The 21,525-nt window shown below is 45.0% G+C and overlaps 1 protein-coding gene across 1 annotated transcript; it reads left to right on the top strand.

The window, feature by feature from the left end:
• The first annotated feature begins 352 nt into the window (after positions 1-352).
• ETAA1 (ETAA1 activator of ATR kinase) lies at positions 353-19,554 on the top strand. Its single transcript, XM_077485950.1, has 6 exons — positions 353-672; positions 6,092-6,226; positions 7,419-7,492; positions 8,824-8,930; positions 13,318-15,161; positions 18,826-19,554. The coding sequence occupies exons 1-6, from the start codon at positions 483-485 to the stop codon at positions 18,948-18,950; spliced, it is 2,475 nt and encodes an 824-aa protein (XP_077342076.1). The 5' UTR covers positions 353-482; the 3' UTR covers positions 18,951-19,554.
• The last annotated feature ends 1,971 nt before the right edge of the window (positions 19,555-21,525 follow it).

Below are 21,525 nucleotides of genomic sequence, written 5' to 3'. Positions count from 1 at the left end.
AATGAGGGACAGAGGGACATTGCTCCAAATCAGGGACAGTTGGGAGGTATGCATTTTGAATGATAAAAAGTGCATTTTATGTACAACTATATAAGGATCAAACCAAAATGAGAGGGGAAGAAGATCCTAGGGACATTGCTCCAGATCAGGGACAGTTGGGAGCTATGACATTGATATATGAAGCTCCTATGACATTTTATTGAACAGGTCTACTTTACAGGGTGCACACACTTCTGTTCTATGATGGCACCGACCAAAGCGCACGCCACACGTACTCAAACCAGCCGCGTACTGCACGCTGCATGATGACGTGACACGCTTTGCCCTTTCTGCTTCCAGCCAGAGCCACTTCCGCCCGCTTCCTCCACCAATCAGCGCACTGCTTACAGAAAAATGGCGGCGCTGTAGTAACGGGCTGGGATATTGTCGCTGGCTTGGGCCGTGTTACCGTATTACCGGTAAACCGTGTGTCTGGGGGTGCCATGGCGAGCCGGAGGAGGCAGGTCGCCGAGAAGGCCCGGCGGACGTGTGAGGAGGAGCAAGAGAGAAAAGAGCCGGGCGGCGGCAGGAGCAAGAGACTGAGCCGGGCCCGGAAAGCTGCTGCTGCCGCCGCTACCAGCCTGTCCAGCCCGGCCTCCACCCCTGTCACCTCCAGGAGGGAGAACGAGGAGGGTAATGGCGGCCTGTGCACATTCTATGTACAATGTGTGGTGCTGGGAGGCCTACAGACAGCACTGGGGATTGTGTGGCTACAACAGATGTACAAGCATAGGATCACAGGGAATTGCACAGAAATCCTCCCTGCATTGCACCCCTTCCTGACCGAAATGCCTTTGGAAGTCATCAGCGGCGATGGAGCGACACCTGGAAATGGGGGAGGATCTCTCAGAGCGGTGTAATGATCCTGGGAATGGTCCCAACTCCCCCCCCCCCCCAACAGGAACGCTGTATTGGGCTGAGAAATACGCATTTCTGCATGTCGCTTCATCGCTGAGGACGGCGTTCCGAAGATTTTCCGTCAAAAAGCAAAACGTGACACACCATACATACAGGGTGTTTGCTCAGCTCTACTAAACACCTTTTGCCCCCGCTCACATCAACGGGACTTGTCATGTGATTTGTTGGGTCCAAATCACATGTCATGTCGCACACTATTGTCAGCATTGGAAACGTTTCAAATCTGTGCGATGCCAACTTTGCGGTGTCTCACTAAATTTGAAACAGTTCCTGCGCTATTTTTGGCGATTTTAGGTGTGACTTGCATAGACATCTGTGCATAAATGTCATACGTTCAATACAGATGTCAGACAAGTCGCACCTGAAGTCACACTGACATGCAGCTTTGAAATCGTGTGATTTTTTTCAAAGCCACATTCGGTGTGAACCAGGGCTTTCTCCTGGCAGCAAAGACATTTGTAAACCTGTCAATCTCTTGGATGTTCATTTAATTGGTCAGAATAGAAATTTATTCTGGACTTTAAATTAAAGCCGAATTCCACCCAAAAGGGGAAATTTAGCTTTAAAGCCGAGTTCCACCCAAAAGTAGAACTTCCGCTTTAAGCACTCCCTGTCTCCTGACATGCCACAGTTGGCATGTAATTTTCTTTTTTTGGGGGGGGGGGGGGTACCTGGTTTTTACATGGACTTCCTGTCCCGCTTTCTTCTGTCTTCTGGCCACCTAGGTGACGGCTCCTCCCCCTAGGTGGCCCCTCCCTCTCTGCAATCTTCTGGGACACGTCACAGGTCCAAGAAGATTGCCAGGCCAGTAGGAGAGCACAGCACGACTCGCACATGTGCAGTGCACCCCCCGCCGTGAAGTCACAAGCTGTCACGGCCAGGTGGCCACAGTTGCTTTGACGGTGCCGCAGAGAGGTAGAGGAGAGGAGTGAGGCTCCGGACGGCCACATCGCTGGAATGTGGGACAGGTGAGTGACTGTTTATTAAAAGTCAGCAGCTATACATTTTGTAGCTGCTGGCTTTTAATAAACTGAAATAAAAGTGGAAGTCCGCTTTAAATACTCCTCCCCTGTCACATTTGGCATGTTTTTTTTTTTTTGGGAAGGGGAGTGGGTATCTGGTTTTGACAGGTACCCATTCCCACTTGGATCGCTTGGCGATCCAAGCAGAAGTTTCCCTTTCCCCCTCCCTGCAGTCCTCTGGGGCACGTCACAGGTTCCAGAAGACTGCTGTACCATTTAGGAGGCACAGTGTGACTCCTGCATGTGTAGTGGGGAGCCAGCTGTGAAGCAGCATTCTGTCACAACTTGGTACCCACAGTTGAAATGCTAGTCCTGGGAAGAGAAGCCCGTGGGAGGGGACTTCTCTTTCTGAGCACATCGCTGGATTATACATTTCTGTGGTTCTGGAAACGCATTGAATCCCATAAGGCTTGCCTATAGGTACTGTAAATATCTCCTAAACATGCACCGTTTAGGAGATATTTACGGTATGCACCACCAACTACGTCATCGGCGCATGCGCTCTGAAGGAACGACTGTCCGTGCCATTTCTTCAGAGCTCTGTGCGGTGACCTGCACGTATGCTTGGAAGTGGCATCATCGTCGCTCTGGCCACTCGCAGAGCTGCAGCCAAACCCGGGAGAAACACCGGGGAAGATGTCGGCCATCTCAGCGGTGTACAGGCACCGCTGGAGGGCTTCGTTCTAAGGAAGCATTTCATAATGCGCTAGTATGAGATGCATACTAGCGCATTATGCCTTAGTCTTAGGGTCCTTTCACATGGGGCGGATCAGTGCTGATCTGCCCCGTGGATATCCGGTTGCTCAGCTGGGATCGCCGGAGCGTTCACCGCTGAGCAGGCAGAGGACAGGCCTGTCTCTGCACACTGCGAAGGGACAGAGCTGTCACAGCGCCGCTCTCCCCTATGGGAGATCGGGTGGCGATGGACCACCGTGTCCGTCGTCATCCGATGACGGATGGAAAAATAGCTTTTTCCTCCGTTACACTTTTTCGGATCGGCTCGGATGTCAGTGGACACGTCACCGCTGACATTCGCCGCTCCATAGACCTCTATGGAGCATCCGTTCAGGTCCGCCTGAAAAACTGACAGGTGGACCTGAATGAATCGTCCGTGTGAAAGGGGCCTTACAGATTTTTTTTTTTATTGTGGTTTGCAACCTGTTTGGGACCAAGATGAATGACCCATGAGAGCTGTCCACTTAACTATGAAATTGTTCCCTTACCAGGTCCATACCCTCTGCTAATGAGTGTCATTTTGCCTACCTGGATAGCAAAGGAGTAACTCTATAGCAACCGATATGCAGTCTTAAGCCCCATACACACTATCAGTTTTTCTGCTGCGTTTTTCCTTCAGATTTACCAAAATCATGTAATACGAGGTCAAACCTTAGGAGTTTCAATGTGTTTGCAATCAGGCAGGCTCTTGCACTACTTGGTTTTGGTAAACCTAAAGGAAAAACTGATAGTGTATATGGGGCTTGAGTGATCCTGTTGCCAGCAGGTTGTATCCAGTGACAGGCTCACTCCTGTGACATGGCCCTTGGGCCTCAGCATACAGGAGATCTGTAGTGATGAGCTCAGGCATGTTTAGATCTTAGTCCGAGCTTACCAGGAAGCTATCATTGTACTGGACCAATCATCTGCAGCTGGGGTGTACCACAGTTACATTTATACATGTTTTTACTGCTATCTGGGTTTCCATTAGAGAAATTGAACCTCCCTTCCTGTTTAGCTGATAACATTTTATCAGACATGAAGTGAGGATAACTTTTCAAAAGCAGCACAAATAAAAATGCTTTTCTTTAGTAAAGTAGGGGAAGCCTACATCTCCCATACGTTTTTATTTGTGTCTGTGTTCCTGTTGCAGAGTTTTACTCACTTTGTCTGGTGAAATGGTTGTCGGCTGGACAGGAAGTGAGTGTAAATTGTAATGGGGCCTCAGATAGCAGCAAGAACCTTACAGGTGTTTTAATTCTTCTCTATTCAGTTCAAAGCTGAACAAAAATGTTTTTGGTTTGACATGCGCTTAACATAAAAATTAACTGACCAAAACCATATAACGCGGTTTTGGTAAATCTAAAGGAGATTGTACAGTCTGATTGTATTGTACATATTGAGCTTTTATGCTGGTCTTACACACACACCCCCCTCACTGAGAGCCAAGGTAGACGTTACCCATAGCTCTCAGTTGTCCTTGGAACCAGATCCCTCTGTCTTCCATTCTTCAGTTGTCCCTCTTAGTCTGATATATAAACCTCTATTAAAAAAATGTTTCTGTTTAACTCGAAATTATATCAAATGTCAGGAGATGTCATCACCAAGCATTGGCTGCACAGTTCTGGGCCGCATTTGGTTATGGGTGGGGGGGAGGGGGGTAGAGATGTACACAAGTACACCCTTCCTTAGCAATTGACAAGGTTGTCAAACCCATCTAACATTTACTTCACCCTTGAGATCCATTGGTAGGTGCTGCCCACTTGCACCCATAACTGCAAGATTTTTGTCTGGTCCAGCTGACATTGGCAGATGATCTTTACTTTATGGTAAAAAGAAACGTGTCAAGGGAGAAATATGTAAACTGCCCTTGGCATACATATGGAAATGCTGATCTGCTTGCCTGGTTTTAGTTCTTTGAGTGACAGACCTGCTACAAGTGTGGAAATTAGGATTTTTTTAAATAATTGGTACTGGACAGTGACGTTTGGAAGTGCCACAAGTTACCTCTAGTGAAGACTATCCTATACCTGGATTGCTACTGTTTACTGTACAAATAAAAGCTTAATTTATGGTGGATACTACACACAGCACTGTTCTTCCATCACTGTGACTAAAGCAGGCCATAAATGACACGATTTTCTTTCTTGCAGCCATGGGTTGCAGAAAAGGGAATCGCTACATTCCCCCATCACCACAGTCAGTGTTGATGGGGGAATTTCCCATATAGCCACTGGCAATAATCACATCCTAAAAAAAGCGACATGCTAGTTGTACCCAAGTTGATCAATGGATTGGGTACAATCAGCCTGCTCTTGTAGTTCGAATTTCAGCCTGTCCCTGCTGAACCCTCCAAGATTCGAACCGTCTATGGTCAGCTTAAGTGTTCTTGCTCTCAAACAGTGAATAAATCATGCTGCGTGTATTATCTGCCATAAATAAAGCTGTTTGAAGTCATCATTAGCGGTAACCTATTTAATGTGTGGTGTTTCCAACATTTATTTCTTCCTGGAGTTCTGCTTTAAGTTAGAAGGTTAACATGAGTGCAAGGTGTAACTGGCAGCTCAATTAGTTCTTTCATGGCCAGAGTCTTTTGTCTTCCAGCTAACACAAATAAATAACATGCTGCCTGAGAATACCGTAAGTCCTAATACTTGTGTGCTGTCCGTGCCACCATTCGCCTTTATATTTACGTGATATTGCTGTGGTAGAATCTTCAGCTTCCAGCACTTATGGTTGTGTTGGATTCCTATCTTATGCTGCACTCTGTTCTTTAAGCTGGCCCCCATGTCACCATTGTGTTCTGCAGTGATGAGGTTAGTGGGAGGAACCCCAAAGCACAGATCGGTACCAGGCATCTGATGCTCTTGTGTTGGATGTTGAAAATTCTTCAAGCAGCTGTATTTATAAATACAAAGGAGAATGGTGGTGAAGACAGCAGGTCAAGTTAAAATTAAGTCAAATTAAGTCTTTTCATGCAACTTTAAATAAAATAAAATTAACGTTTCCTGGTGATAAGATTTTTAAAACAATGCTTTGCTTTACCCATGCAGTGCTGCCTTCCTTTCCCCCAGCAGCATATACTCCTATTTCCTTCACTCCTCCACCAGTCCATTCGGCACATCCAGTACTTCTGAGTATTAGGAGTATGCGATGCACTCAGTTACAGCATTGTTACATGGAGAGAGACCACATCCCTGCATGATCTGTGACTGTAACTTGGTGAATACACAGGATGGCTTCTGCCCCTGAGAGCTGATTGGAGTGGTGTAGGTGCCAAGCAAAGGTAAGTATATGCTGATGGGTTTAAGGTTATTAATGTGAACGTGTTGCTTTGTCCTGCAATTTGTGTTTCTTTTCTGCACTCATTTTTTATTCTTTTTGATTCTTTAAAATAGAAAACTGCACCAATAAGAGGACGCCACAGTTGCTGTCTAAGTGCAAACAATGGGACTTTAATTCTCCATCCAGAGATGCAGAGCAACATCATGAAATATTTTGGGATCCCAATTCACCGACTTGTTTTAAACTAGGTAACACTGTGTTAATCATTTTTTCTTTTAATACTCTGTATATTGTTTTTCAAAGAATAACTTATTTTGCTAACACTGCTGTGCATAGAGTTTGTGAATAGGCAGGAAACTCTGAGGTGGTTAAATATAGGTTATTGGACTAATCGTGATGTCTTCTGAGTTGCAGAAAATTCAATAAGGAAACTTTTTTATGATATGGCACCTTTTAGCATGTTCTGCATTTAATTCATGAAAGTTGTGCACCAGCTTCGGTACCAGTACTAATGTGCGCACCGGATTCTCATAGTTCTTGCTACTGCCACTTTTAGAATATCTGTCTGCAACAGATTCTAAAGGATTTACTGATAAAGCGGCATTGGTTAAAGGATAAATTCACCATAAAAAAATAAATGCACATGTTTTTCTCTTAGAAGCCTGTTAAGCAAGGCACCTGCAGGTGAAATGTCAGGCTTGTGCAGACTGCCAGTGTAGCTATCTGCCCATATCTCTGCTATGGGCAGGCAGTTACTTTAGTCTAGGAAGCTCAATTGACTACCAGTGCGCTCACTAGCTCCCTCGTGGTACATTGAGACCTACAAGTTGTCAGCTGATGGTACTTGTAGGCAATCATTGTGTGAATGAATGATGCAGCCATGTGATGGGGAGTCCCGCACGGCTACATTGTTCTCAAATTGTGACAGCGGGTGTAGGGTGAACTGCAGGAGCGGGAACATGTTGTACCCTAATAACGGATGGAGCACATAACATGTTCCCAAAGGTGAACTTACTTTAAGACCAACTCTCTGTGCACAGAGTTGGCTCTGTGCATAATATTGACTGCTTCCTGCACATGGCTTGTGGGATGCTAGGATGTTAGCAGTCACCGGCTTCCTATCAACACCCAAGTCGTTCTCTGAAACATTGCAGAGCCCCTGACTACGTGTGTGCACACATATGTACTGAAAGTCTCCGCCACATCCCAGGGGTAGAGCCCTGTCCATGCTCCAATGCATGCTACCCTGCAGCACAGAAAAATAAGGTAGCAAAAATACAAAAGAAAATGCTTTCTGTACAGGCATTTTAGAATATGCAGATTCTGGTGGTTTAGATCACAAACCTAAGTATAATTTACACCTTTACTCCCTCTTAACCTTAGTCTAGACATCTGGACTTCTCATTTACTGATGATATTCTTCTGTATTTTTTTCCCCAGACAATGGAAAGAAAAAGACTGCAAGCAAATGTACTGTTGAGATTTCTGATATTGTTAACAGAATTGCACCAAAGGTAATACAGTAAATGTAATTTGTAACATCCAAACATTTTCCTTAAAGCAGTTGTATAGTCCTTTTTTTTTTTTTTTTATAAGTTTTACCTACAGGTAAGCCTATAATAAGGCTTACCTGTAGGTAAAAAAAAAAAATCTCCTAAACCTGTACAGTTTAGGAGATATTACCCTCGCAATGCGCCGCTGACTGCAGCAGCGCATACGCACAGGGGATTCTCAGCTGAAAGTTCCTCAGTCTGTCCCCCCCCCCCCCCCCCTGTTGTCACATTTGCCACCTTTCAGGGAGGAGCAGATTCCTGTCTAATCCAGGTATTTGCTCCCATTTCCAGGCATAGATCATCCGCAGGCTCCACGGCAATCTACGCCATGTCCAGCCCTTCCTCTGTCCCCCTCGCTGTCTTCTGGAAGACACACAGATCCCAAAAGACAGCAGGGATCAGTAAGGACGTGCACACTGACTCGTGCATGCCCGGCAGGGAACCAGGCTCTGAATTCTGCATCATTTTTATACATGCTTTGGGTTAGCATTTTATGGAGACAGGTCAGAAATGGTAGCCTACATATTTCTTTCATGAAAGTAATTTTTTTTTTTTTTTTTTTTTTTAATAGCTTATTGACAAGCACTGTGAACTATTCTTCTTTCTTTTTTTTTTTTTCTTTTTCTCTTATATTACCCTATTGATTACTTCCTTCTCTGATAGTTGCATACCAAAGCTTAAGTGGTTCTAAAGGCTGAAAGTTTGAGTGTCTCAGTTCTATGGGGAATCTCCCTTCTCATTGGCTGAGAGAACCAGTGGCTCCTGCTGCTGTCAATCAACCAGTGAGCCAATAAGAGAGAGGGGACGGGCCGAGCCACGGATCTGTGTCTGAATGGACACCCAAAGCCTCGGCTCGGGATCATGCCTGCTCAGGTGGCCCCATTGCAAGCTGCTTCCTCGGGGGGGGGGGGGCGCACTTGACATGAGGGGGGGGCCAGGAGTGCCGCTGGGGGATCGGGGAAGGGAGGATTGGGGCTGCTTTATGCAAAACCTCTGCACAGAACAGGTAAGTTCACCTTTTGGGGGAAAAAAAATGCCTATGTTTATGCCAGCCCTATGTATATATCAGTACATCGGTCTACCCATACCTCTCGTATGGGCAGACAGTTACTGAAGAGCAGGAAGACCACTCTTGCCGTGTTCTCTCTTGTTTTTTTTTTTTTTTTTTTTTTTTTAACATGGTGGCGTATAATGTGCGGCTGGAGGTCATTTAGCATCTGTTAATTACTATGCCCCTGCCCCAGATGGTTTTCAGGAAATGAAATGTCTAATATGAAAAATATCTCTTCCAGGAAAAAAAAGCCACAGATTCTGATGCAGCTTACTTTGGTGTCTGGATAGGAGATGATGCTATTCCATGTACTCCAGTAGTAACCCGAACTAGAACTAAAATGCATAGGTAAGTCTTTTTTTTTTTTTTTTTTTTTTTTAAATGTAATCTTTTTCTCTTACATTCATTGACGGATACATCTCTTCCTTATTCTTGACTGTGGGGTTATAGTGTCACTCCACATTCTCCCCCCGTAAAGATCTTCAATCAACAGCTGGGCTTCGTGACAGGCTGAATAATCTGGATCCATTGATCACCCCAGCTTGGCTAGCAAGTACACACAAACCACCAGCTAAGTACAGAGTCTGTTGTGACAGTCCATCTTCGGGTGCAGTGGCAGGCTGCCTTTGAACTGTTGCTGCTCCTCCCATTGGTACTGTACAGTGTCTCTTTGGTTGACATGCTGTGCAACCCCTTCCCTCCTTTCTTTGGTTCCTGTCTGGTTATGTGGTGTCTGGCAGCCTCCACTGTGGTACGATGACCATCTTGCCCGGGGGTCGGCTTTTATCTAGGTGGGCCTCCCTTCCCCTTTCAGGGTTGTATGTGGGTCCTGAGGTTGTAGGGATGTATAGTCCATGTCTTCTGCTCCGTTGGGATTACCTTATGCCTCTACTGCTATGAGCAGGGGTTGCTCTGTATGCTCCTGTGCCAATGGCTTGTGTCAGGCCTCATGCAGGTATGCACACCACATGGTTGAACGACTCACAGATTTAGAGCGCAGCTTGCGGCCTACTGGAGCACGTAGCTGTGCCTGTCATTATGCATTAGGGCATTCATCCTTTGCTGATGTCCCTTCCTCCCATCCTGTGTCTCTGGGCTGGTGGTGGATATGTAGGTCTGTATTCCTTTGAAAGGCTGCATCCGCCATTTTGCTTGAGGGCATTTGCCTTTCTGCTGCCCATGCTTTGCCTCCTAGTTGGGACAGAGTTGTGTTGTCCTGCTTACTTCCTCTGTGTTGGCAGAGCAGTGGAGGTGTTTGCTGTCTGTTGACTTCCTGCCCATTGTCCACCTTAAGATGCAGTGTGGATCTGCCTTACCAATGGTGCAGGGTTCCTTATGACCTGGCAGGCTCCGACATTGGTGGTGGCCAGAACATGATGAGGATGTTATGGGTGATCCCTGCCACTTTCCTTTGCACAATACTCCAGTGAGGGCAGTGTGGCTCTGTCTGTGCTGCAAGTGTGTCCTGGTGTATCTCCACTGTTGTGGGGTACCTGGGCGGTAGTGGATATGTCTGCTACACTGTGCATCTGCTTCGTGTCTGCCAACTGGGGGCCTATGTATTTACCCTTCATGCCATGTCTGAGCAATTTTCCTGCTGAGGATCAATTGTATGTGGCCTCTTTTCTGAGCCTTCGAAAGCTGTTTTTCTCCTTACTCGTGCTGCCAAGGGTTTTCCTTCCCAAGCTTGTTTTGACACTCCTGATCAGAGTGGGTACATCTGGAGCATCCTTTGTAGTCCTCAAGCATTTTCCATTATGTCTCCTTTTGAGGAGGCCCTTCTGGAGCAGAGGACCTCTGCTCATGTCATGGACCCTCCCTCTAGGTTTCACAGGCTTAAATTAATACCAGTGGAGGAGTCTCCTTCCTTTCAGGTACCCATGGACAGAAAGGACAGAATCGTCGCCTGCCCCTGGGCCCTTTGACTACCAGATAAACGTGGGACAATCTTTCAGGGCCTCCTTCAACTGGTATCTCCATTGCTTCAAGCCAGGAAATGATTTCTTCTCCATTAGACAGTTGTCCCAACAGATGTCAGACTGCCTGGCTGGAGGTGAGGGTGGGACAGTGGTCCTTGGTTGGTCCAGGGCTGTTGGATGCTGGAAGAGTCTGCTGCTTTGCAGGCACCCAGTCCAGATCCAGTCAGTCAACACAACAGCGGTGGCCTATACCTAGCACCAGGGTGGGACTCACACATGCTTCGGTGGGTAGATATTTACATCCTGGCTCTCCCTCCGCTGTTTCCATTTCATGTGTAGAAAACTGTCAGTCAGATTACCTCAGCTGTCAAAATGCTGGATCAAGGAGATTGGTCTCTGCACCTAGATGTTTTTCATCAAAACTGTTGACACCCCGGACATTTCATCGACGTGCCTTTGCAGAGTCAGAAATTTTGCCCTATTTCTAATAGTGTTGATCAAGAGCTTGCCTGTGTCCCATAAGGTCAAGAGTTCGGCCCTTGCGGTTTCCTCCAACATCCCCTGGCTGCATACTCCTTGACCATACCTTTTTATTCAAAAGGTTTGATGTGTAGCTCTAGAGCCATTTCCGTTGCTGCAGTGGGACCTGCACCTCGTTCTGTCAGGGTTTCTGAAGCCCCTCTTCAAGCCTGTTAGGTATTTTCCCTTGGTGACTCTCTCCCAGGTGGTGGCTTTTTTTAATTTTATTATTTTTTTTTGTTGCTCTTTCCACACGTGTTGGAGCTGCCAGCCTTGTCCTGTAGGTTTCCTTATTTTGCTTTTACACAGGGGTGTGATGGTTCTCTGTCCACATCCCTTCTTTTTTCCATAGGTGGTATCCGATTTTCAACTGACTGAGTACTTTGTCCTTCCTTCCCTGTGTCTGAGCCCTTCGCATTCCTTAGAGGTTGTGGTTCAGGCTGTTTGTGAGTATCTGTCTGCTATGGCCTCTTTCTGAGGTCGGATTCTCTTTTTGTGATTACGGACGGCCCAAATTGAGGCAACTTACTCTGCCATATTCCATGATGGATCAGGCAGGCGGCTATTAAGGGTCGAGCTTCTCCCTTCCCCCTTCGGGTGCACTCCACCAGGGTGATTGGTGCCTTTTTGAGGCCTTTTGGCATCGGGCAGCTGTGTCGCAAGTTTGCCAGGCGGCTAGCTGATCGTCTGTGCACATCTTACTTGGTTTCAGAAGTTAAGGTTTCTTGTTCCTCTTCTGGGGGTGTTGGGTGTTTTTTGCATGTCTTTCTCTGGTTGCCCACCCCTCAGTGAAGCACTGCTTTGGGATGTCCCTACAGTTAAGAATAAGGAAAAGCTGTGTCCACCAATTACCATAACATAAAATGTGATATATCATTATAATTTTTATTTTTTTTACCATAAAATGCGTTTCTTTGAGTTCATTGACAGACGCAGCACCCAGGTTTTTCCTTGTACTGATTGTGACAAACTGCCTATAGCAGGGAGAGGGGGGGGAGGTGTTGACTACCAGTTAGGATTGACCATAGGTGGTGCTGTGTTCTTTCTTTTTTCTGCCTAGTGTCCCACTCCTGAATGTGGTACTATAACCCTACAGTCAAGCATAAGGAAGAGTCTGTCAGTGAACTCAAAGAAAGGGATTTTACGGTGAGTAACAAAAAATCCTGTTTTGTTTTTTTTTTTCCCAGAAAAAATGTCAGCAATCACAGATAGGAAATGACAATTCCTATTTCAAGATACTCCTCCATCCCTCATAAATACTATCTTAGTTTGTGAAGTTCTGAAAGGCTCATGTAGGCATTTCAATAACTGTCCCTACAGCAAAGAAAAACCTTTGCTTAGAGATTATATGTGGGGTAATTGAGTAAGGTAATCAATTTGGGAGGCTGCATTCGAGTGTGAGCGTATCACTGTATCGAGTGTCTTGTAGGCCTGGGAGAGAGGGTTTCTCCTCCCTTTAAATAGAGCCCACTGTCTTGGCTTGATGTATAGAGACATTAGCCCCTTATTAAATTTGTATGAATGGGACAGAACTCTTGGGAGGCCAAAGGTTTGTACAAGGGTAATGCATGCATCTTATTTGAATGGTTATAAGAGTACCTGTAGACGGAGTCCTTCACGGTGTTGGTTCACCAAAACTTTGAGTCTTTTGTGAGTGGTGGAGATAAGGAGGGGTTAGTGTTCTTGGTGTGTGCAATGCATGAGGTGGGACGGTTGGCAAATCCAACAAAGGGGCGGTGAAACGAGGTGACCGATGACCACTTTCTTTCCCAACACCCTTAGGGCAATGATCTGCCATCAGAGCCCCAAGAATTACCCAACACAACCAGATAGAGGGAACACATAACATTCTACACACAATACAGCCTTCATCGCCATTTACTAATCCTAAGCACAAGTAGGGCTATGGGAATGCTGAAAATTACACTGGAGTATTTGAGAGTTCTGGCCACTGGGGAGTGTCAAATGTTAGATGCAAAGCTATACACTGATAGTTATAGAAGTCTTCCTGTAAAATAGCTATGCTCCACATTTTGTTCTTTAATGGTATAGACAGGCCTCATTTACTAATCTGGAGGTGGCATTGGGCAGTACATTTATTTTTATATTTTTAACAAATAACCTTCGCAAGCTATATCTTTTGCTCTTTCACTGAAAACGAGTAACTTTGTTCATGCATTTTATTGATATACTTGTTTTGGTTTGTGGTAGATTAATTGTGTGTGGCTGTGTTTTAATTTTACCAAAGAGCTTAAATTGTGGGGCTTACTTTGCCATTTTGGTGTTTACTGTTACAGATCTAGAATTCTGAAAACCGAAGAAGAGCTGATGGAATTGGCAAAGCAGTTAGACAGGAATTTGGTTGAACATAAAGACCAGAATAATGACTTAATAGAAAAAGAACTCAAAGCTGCTAATGTTGGCAATGCCCATGAGGATGACGATTGCATGTCCCTGGAGTACATCCCTGAAGAAGATGAAGTATCTCTAGCATTGAAATCTGTTAGCCAAAGCTCAGGAGTAGCAGCTGAATCGAGCAGTCAGAAGCCTGTGGACCAGGAGGCTGAAGAAGAACTTAATGATTTATTTGATTGTTCTACACAGAAATACAGCGGACGGTTAAGCCAAACTCTGTCACATGTTTCCACAAGCAGTATTCAGGAGTTGGTTTCCGATACAGGGAAAGATCAGCTACTGACAAAAAATACAGTTCCACCTGAAAGCAATAAAAGTTCAGATCTTTTCTCTTTCGTTTCAGAAGAACATTCAGATATGCTGCAGTGTGAAAAAAATTCCAAGCAAGCTATGTCTAATGGAAAGGAACCCATCCAGTCCTCAGATATGGATCATTCAGCATCAAATAGCCAGGATGACTTTGAAGATGAATGGGGAGATGACATTCTTGAAGACGATTCTTTTGTGATGCAGATTACTCAAAATCCTGAGTTGATTGCTACTCCAAAAAGTAATTTATTTTCGAAAACGCCAAAGGGTGCTAATTCAGATACTGTAAGAGGGAAAGAAAGTACTGGCTACACAGCTAAGGTCATTACCTCTAATAAGCCAAATACTTTTAAATTTGTACCCCAAAAAGTAAACAACGGTGAGGGGAGTAAAATGAAAACCTCTGACTTAAAAAGAACTGAAACTTCAAATGTGAGGAGAGCAGATGAAAGTACAAGAGACAGGACAATTATCAGTGCACATTCTCTAGGGTCATCACAGGCCCAGGTTACAAAACAAAACACCTCTGCCCTAAAAGCTTCAACAAATCCTTCTTCTAACTTTGGAGTATCCAAAACGTACACTTTTTCATCAAAGCCCTTAAGCTCTAGAAAAGAAAAGGATGAACTACACACAAAGGGTATCCAAGCTGTACAAAACATTCATGCTGGCTCTAAAAGCAAGGAGTCTGGTTACTCTGATGAATGGGATGACCCCAAGTTTTCTGATGAGGTCTTAGATATGTTCTGTGAATCTGACAGTCTATGGGAAGAGAATGACGATGATGACCTATTGTATCAGGTCTGCGATGATGTGGAAAAGTTAACTCAAGTTCAAGCATCTGAGGGAAATGCTCCGTTCTCTAGTTCAAGCTCTAACATTTCCACCAAGAGTGTTGTCACAAATTATAAAGCTGAAGCCCATGTTACCACAAACTGTTCTTATGCTTCAAATAAATCCAGTGAGTGCGCGTTAAGTTCTAATAATAAAATAACTGCCAAAGGTGTTTCTCCTGCATCTGTGAGTGGAAACTGTTTAACTTCTTTTCAAAATGGTTCCTTCCAAAGGACAAACCAGGTTTCTGCAACATTCAGTAGGTCAAACTCTATGCCTTCTGTGGTGGACTCCAAAAACTATCATGAGCCTCACTCACAAAGTGTAAATAATCAACAGTCCACCACAACCAATGCAAGAACTTCCCAAGCACCTTCAAAGTACTCTTTCACAAGAACTAAGCCTTCTCAAGCACTGTCTGTCCACACAAATAACTTTCTTCCTGGAAATGAGAGCACTTCTAAAAGGCTTCAAAGTTATGTTGATAGTAACAGAAATCCCTGTTTGCAGTCGCAAGTGCTTTCTAATCAGCAGTTGACATTAAAACGGCATCTTTCAGAATCGATGATACAAACATCAAAAGGTATGTGAATTACTGTTAGTGCTCCTGCACTCTAGTCATTTAGCCCTAGAGCATTATGCTCTGGCATTTAGGTGCTACTGAAAAGTACAGGCACACCATCCAGTCCTGCTGCCAGCAGCCTGTTAAACCTGGAAAGGCTGACCGATGTGATTAGATGGTGCATCAAGCAGTACTTAAGTGCTTTAGTTCAACCACTTCCCGCCTGTCCTATAGCAGAATGATGGCCAGGCGGTGGTTCTGTTATACTGACTGGGTGTCATATGATGTCCAGCAGGATACCATGCTGGTGTGCAGGGTGGCAATCTGAGGTGCTGTGTATCAGTCTTACACACCGCATCTCCGATCGTGGTATGGGGCCTCTGATGGAGCCTTCTTACCATGGGATCAACTATGACCAGTCACAGCTGATCATTGTGTGAACCAGGTAGTGCTGGTAAACTGCATTCTTTGGTTCACGCTGACAAGGAGAGCCTATCAGTGGCTCTCTCTGTCAGAGGGGGGTCTTTGCTGATAATAATCACATTGATTATCAGCACAGCCCCATCAGATGTGCCACGACAACTGCCAATAAGTGCCCATCAGCTGCCAGACAGTGCCCAGCAGTAACACCTGTTAGTACCTCATCAGTGCTGCCCATCAATGCCACTTGTCAGTACCAATCATTGCTGCCTGTCAGTGCCCATCACTGCTGCCTATTTGTGCCCATCACTGCTGCATATCAGTGGCCATCGATTCTACTTATCAGTGCCTGTTAGTGAAGGAGAAATCAAAATTTTATAACCAAAACAAACTTTTTTTTTCTCTTTTTTTTGGTTAGCAAAAAATAACCCCAGTGGTGATCAAATACCACCAAAAGAAAGCTCTATTTGTAGGAAGGAAATTATAAAAATTTAGTTTGGGTGCAATGTTGCATGACCGTGCAATTGTCATTCAAAATGCAACAGCACAAAGCTGAAAATTGTCCTGAAAGGGGGGAAAGTGCCTGGTATTGAATTGGCTAATACAATATGCGTCCGGGGGCCTAAATGCCCAGAATACAGACTGCTTGCGTTCTGGGCATCCCTCCGACCTACTGCACTAAATGTAAGTGCCACTCGGGGCCCCATCCAGCTGTAGCACGTGTCAACCTCTTATAGAGTTTAACAGGAAGCAGATAGCCAGGCTTTTACCTTCCACCCTCTCCTAAACACCGGAGATTCATGCATCGGGGGGCGGGGGGCTACACGTCCAGTGTAAATAAGGCCTTGCTACAGTTCTTTGAAGACGCATATGAACTCCAAGCTGCAAGATTGTTCTGGCACATAGAAGTCTGGTGTATACCCTGCTTGTATTGTTGCTGTCATTGCTACTGTATAGGTCAGATACAGAACTGGTCAGATTTAAACCCACCTATGGCCATGAATTCTGTAGTGAATTGATCATATTCTGGCATAATTGGAGTGTAGCAGAATTCGCCTGGAAATGTAATTTCACCTCCTTTGATTGGCTTCGTGTTTATCCCCTGATATTTATTCTCTTATGACAATGCTGGGACTGGTCATTTAACTAATACCACAAGGCCATCCCATTCAGGAAGTGGGAAGTAAGAGTTTCAATGTGTGAAATTCAAAAGAAATGGCACTAGGTAGGACTTTGCAATGATGATTGTTGAAATATTTGCAAAGTACTGCTGACTGAGGAGTTTCTGGGCCTTACACTTTAGAAGGTAGTTTGTTGGCTGTCTGATCAGAATTTTTTTTTTTTCGTTTTTGTGAAACAGTATTTTTATTCTAGGATTCTATTAGTAGATAATTTCAATATGATTTTACAGTGACTGTAAAAAAACCAACTGATAAATATAAAGTGCAGCCAGCTAGGCACACTTTCAGCAGCTGTCGTTCTCTTCTCTTCCGCTAAAGCTAAATACTAACCATCCAGCACTTCCTGGTAGTGACCGTCTACCTGCCTATGTCCATCTCACACACTTGGCTATTAGACAAGCTGGCAACCTGCCATAACTGGCCCGTAAGAATGTGGGGAAATGAGGGAACAGGCAAGCCCAATCTGACTTTGCCTGTTCAGAATCACCAACATGACCCTAGCGGAAGTGATTGAGAACTGCTGTAGGTACTCCTATATGAGTTCACTTTATATCTACAGTTCATCCAGAAAGTGTTCTCAGAGCTTCACTTTTTCCACATTTTGTTGTCCTATTCCAAAATGGATTAAATTTATTATTTTCTTCAAATTTCTACAAACCATACCCCATACTGACAACGTGAGAATTTTTTTGTAATCCTTGCTAATTTATATATAAAAGGAAAAGAATCCTGTACATAAGAATTCACAGCCTTTGCTCAATACTTTGAAGTACCCTTTGGCACCAATTACAGCCTCAAGGCTTTGTTAGTATGATGCTACAAGCTTGGTACACCTATATTTGGGCAGTTTCTCCCATTCTTTATTGCAGGGCCTCTCAAGCTCCATCAGGTTGAATGGGAAGTGTCGGTGCACAGCCATTTTCAGATCTCTCCAGAGATGTTCAAACGGGTTCAAGTCTGGGCTCTGGCTGGGCCACTCAAGGACATGCAGAGTTGTCTCATAGCCACGCCTTTGTTATCTTGACTGTGTGCTTAGGGTTGTCATCCTGTTGAAAGATGAACCTTCGCCGGAGTCCGAGGTTCAGAACTCTCTGGAGCAGGTTTTCATCAAGAATGTCTCTGTACAATGCTGCATTTTTCCCCTCGATCCTGACTAGTCTCCCAGTTGCTGCTGCTGAAAAACTTCCCAGCAGTTGCATGCTGCCACCACCATGCTTCACTGTAGGGACGATATTGGTCAGGTGTTGAGCAGTGCCTGGTTTCCTCCAAGACACAGCGCTTGCCATTCAGGCCAAAGAGTTCCACCTTTTTGTTTCACCAGACCAGAGAATTTTGTTTCTCGTAGTCGGTCCTTCAGATACCTTTTTGGCAAACTCCAGGTGGGCTGTCATCTGCCTTTTACTGAAGAGGGGCTTTCATCTGGCCACTCTACCATACAGGCTTGATTGGTGAAGTGCTGCAGAGATGGTTCTTCTGGAAGGTTCTCCTCTCTCCATAGAGAACCACTGGGGCTCAGGGAGGTCACCAAGAACCTGATGGTTACTGACAGTTTGGCCGGTCGGGCCGCTCTAGGAAGAGTCCTGATTGTTCCAAACTTCTACTTACAAATGGAGGCCACTGTGCTTGTTGGGACCTTCAATGCTGCAGAAAATTTTCTGTACCCTTCCCCAGATCTGTGCTGCCATACATTTCTGTCTCGGAGGTCTACAGACAATTCCTTGGACTTCATGGTTTGTGCTCTGACATGCACAGTTAACTGTGGGACCTTTATATAGACAGGTGTGTCTTTCCAAATCATGTCCAATCATCTGAATGTATCACAGATGGACTCCAATGAAGTTGTAGAAACATCACAAGGATGATCAATGGAAACAGGATGCAACTGAGCTCAATTTTGAGTGTCCTGGCAAAGGCTGTGAATTCTTATACATGCGATTTTATTTATTATTTTTTTTTTTTTTTTGAAGCTCTGAATACTTTCCGGATGCACTGTACTAGTAGCTTTTGCTTTGTTTTTATATTTTATGTTTTCAACCTATTGAGGCCATTGGTGTTTAAAATGTGTACTCCTGTTTCTGTTTTAGTCTTTGTCTCAGAAGACAGAAGTAAGAAGTGCTCAATGGAAGAAATTGAGCGGAAAAAACAGGAAGCTTTGGCTAGAAGAAAAAACAGAGAGAGAGTGTGTTCCAATGACAACGCACCTACATAATGATCCATTAACATCCACTGTTAATTTTTCACAAAAACTAACCTTTTTGTTGGATGTTAAAGTTTCTCTGTGAGAAAATAATTCACAGCAAACACTGTTAGAGTTTGTTTTATAAATGTTTACAATGTCAAACTTTTTTGGTATAAAATATCCTAATATGATCAGGAATAAAATCTGCGGATTTGTATTCATCATGCTTTCTTAAAACACTGTCTCGGAGTCTATTTTCACTACACAACAAAGTTGAAACTTTTCTTCCAAGTTTTTCTAAAAAACATTTTTCATATGTGTCTTGTTGGTGTTACATTTGCTTAATAAATATGATTGTAACTCATTCTTCTTGTATATCTGATAATACCACTCATGATTTGACATTCCACTTATTCCTGTCCTGCTCAAAGACTTTAATCCATTACCACTTACTAATTTGAGAAGGGGGAAATAAAGCATTTAGAAAGTGTAAACTGTATAAGTATTGTGCATGTATGGCTGGCCGTATCCCATTTAAAGATGAAACCTGTGTAAAAATCTATTTCCTCTCAGTGTGCTGGATGCCCCTTTGCTAGGTAAAACTCTTGGTTTCATTAAAAGAGCAGTAAAGGTGTTTGGTTTTTTGGGTGTTTTTTTTTTTTGGAATAATGCCTCGGATGCAGCATCAGTCCTCTGACGCCTCTGCACTGAGAACCTATCACTTGGTTTTCAGCATCTCCCGAGCAGAAAGACGTAGACCAGTGATGGCGAACCTTGGCACCCCAGATGTTTTGGAACTACATTTCCCATGATGCTCACCTACACTGCAGAGTGCATGAGCATCATGGGAAATGTAGTGCCAAAACATCTGGGGTGCCAAGGTTCGCCATCACTGACGTAGACTGTCAGTCTCTGCTCTGCTTCCCCCCCTCGCTCATTGGAGCGTTGGGCTATGGAGGGAGCGGGGACAGCTGGCTCAGCCTCTCAGTGGCTCCCTGAGAGGCTGAGCCGGGTGTTGGTCCAGGCACCAGGTGGATCCCGACTTTGTGGTCGTGATGATGCGGTGCCTGGACTGACAGCAGTGATGTCAGTAGATAGCGGACTTCAGCCCACTCTCTGGTGATAACAGGTTAAAGGAGTACAAAACAAATTGCACTCCTTTTGATCTATAGTCTTGTACACTACTATAAGACTAAATTTCTACAGAATACAAGATGTTTTGGAAATAGAAGAGGTCACAACCCAATATCATTCACTGCTAGAGCTGGAACTGTACAGTATTGTAAGGGATAAATCAAGCTATGTTTTCTTAATTGTACATCACAGGGCACATGGTCTCTGCATATTCATGACTATTTGGGTTATACTGCCACCTACCGGTTAACCACTTCAGATCCGCGCTATTGCCAAATGACGGCATTAGCGCGGACCTACATTTTCGGGACTACGTCTATTGACGTAGTCCCGGTTACGAGCGGCCTGCGCGCCCCCTGAGGGGCGCGCTCTGTGATCGGCGAGTCCGTGAGACTCGCCTGATCACCGATCCGTGTAAGGGGTCGATCCCGACCCCTTATCACGTGATCAGCTGTCAGCCAATGACAGCTGATCATGTGATAGAACGGAGCCGGTAATCGGCTATTATTCCTCCTCGCGCTGACAGCGCGAGGAGAGAAAAAAAGAGCCGATCACCGGCGGCCGTGATCGGGACATCAGTCCCGATCATGGCCATCAATACAAGGGACCACCTGCCACCTGCCTGTGCCCACCTGCCTCCCGCAGTGCCATCCTGAAATTAAATAAAAGCAAAAGTAAGTGCCCCCGTCAGTGCCCACAGTGCCACCCACAGTGCCACCCCACAGTGCCACCCAGAGTGCCACCCAATCTGCTCAAAGGTGCTGCACCCCAGTGCCGCCCATCAGTGCCCAGCAGTGCCGCCCATCAGTGCCCAGCAGTGCCACCTATCAGAGCCACCTATCAGTGCCACCTATCAGTGCCCATCAGTCCCATCTATCTGTGGTACCTATCAGTGCCACTTATCCGTGCCACCCATCCGTGCCATCTTATCTGTGCCCATCTTTGCCCATCAGTGCCGCCTTATCTGTGCCCATCGGTGCCGCCTTATCTGTGCCTATTAGTGCCGCCTTAACTATGCCTATCAGTGCCCACCGGTGCAGCCTATCAGTGCCCACCAATGCAGCCCATCAGTGCCCACCAATGCAGCCCATCAGTGCCCACCAATGCAGCCTATCAGTGCCGCCTAATCAGCGCACTTCAATGAAGGAGAAAAATGACCCGTTTGCAAAATTTTATAACAAACTATTAAAACATGATTTTTTTTTTTTTGTTTGTTTGTTTAGCAAAAAATAAAACTCCGAGCTGTAACTAAATACCACCAAAAGAAAGCTCTATTTGTGGGAAAAAAATGATAAAAATTTCATTTGGGTACAGTGTTGTATGCCCACGTAATTGTCACTCAAAGTGCATCAGCGCTGAAAGCTGAAAATTGGTCTGGGACTGAGGGGGGTTTAAGTGCCCAGTAAGCAAGTGGTTAATGGACACTGGACAATAAAAAAAAAAAAAGTGGGGTTCTCTGCCCAGGCATAAC

This window comes from Lithobates pipiens, unplaced genomic scaffold (genome assembly GCF_037356315.1).
Source record: "Lithobates pipiens isolate NorthernLeopardFrog02 unplaced genomic scaffold, aLitPip1_a1.2 Scaffold_18, whole genome shotgun sequence".
Lineage (NCBI taxonomy): Eukaryota > Metazoa > Chordata > Amphibia > Anura > Ranidae > Lithobates > Lithobates pipiens.
This window is presented reverse-complemented; position numbering and strand designations above follow the sequence as displayed.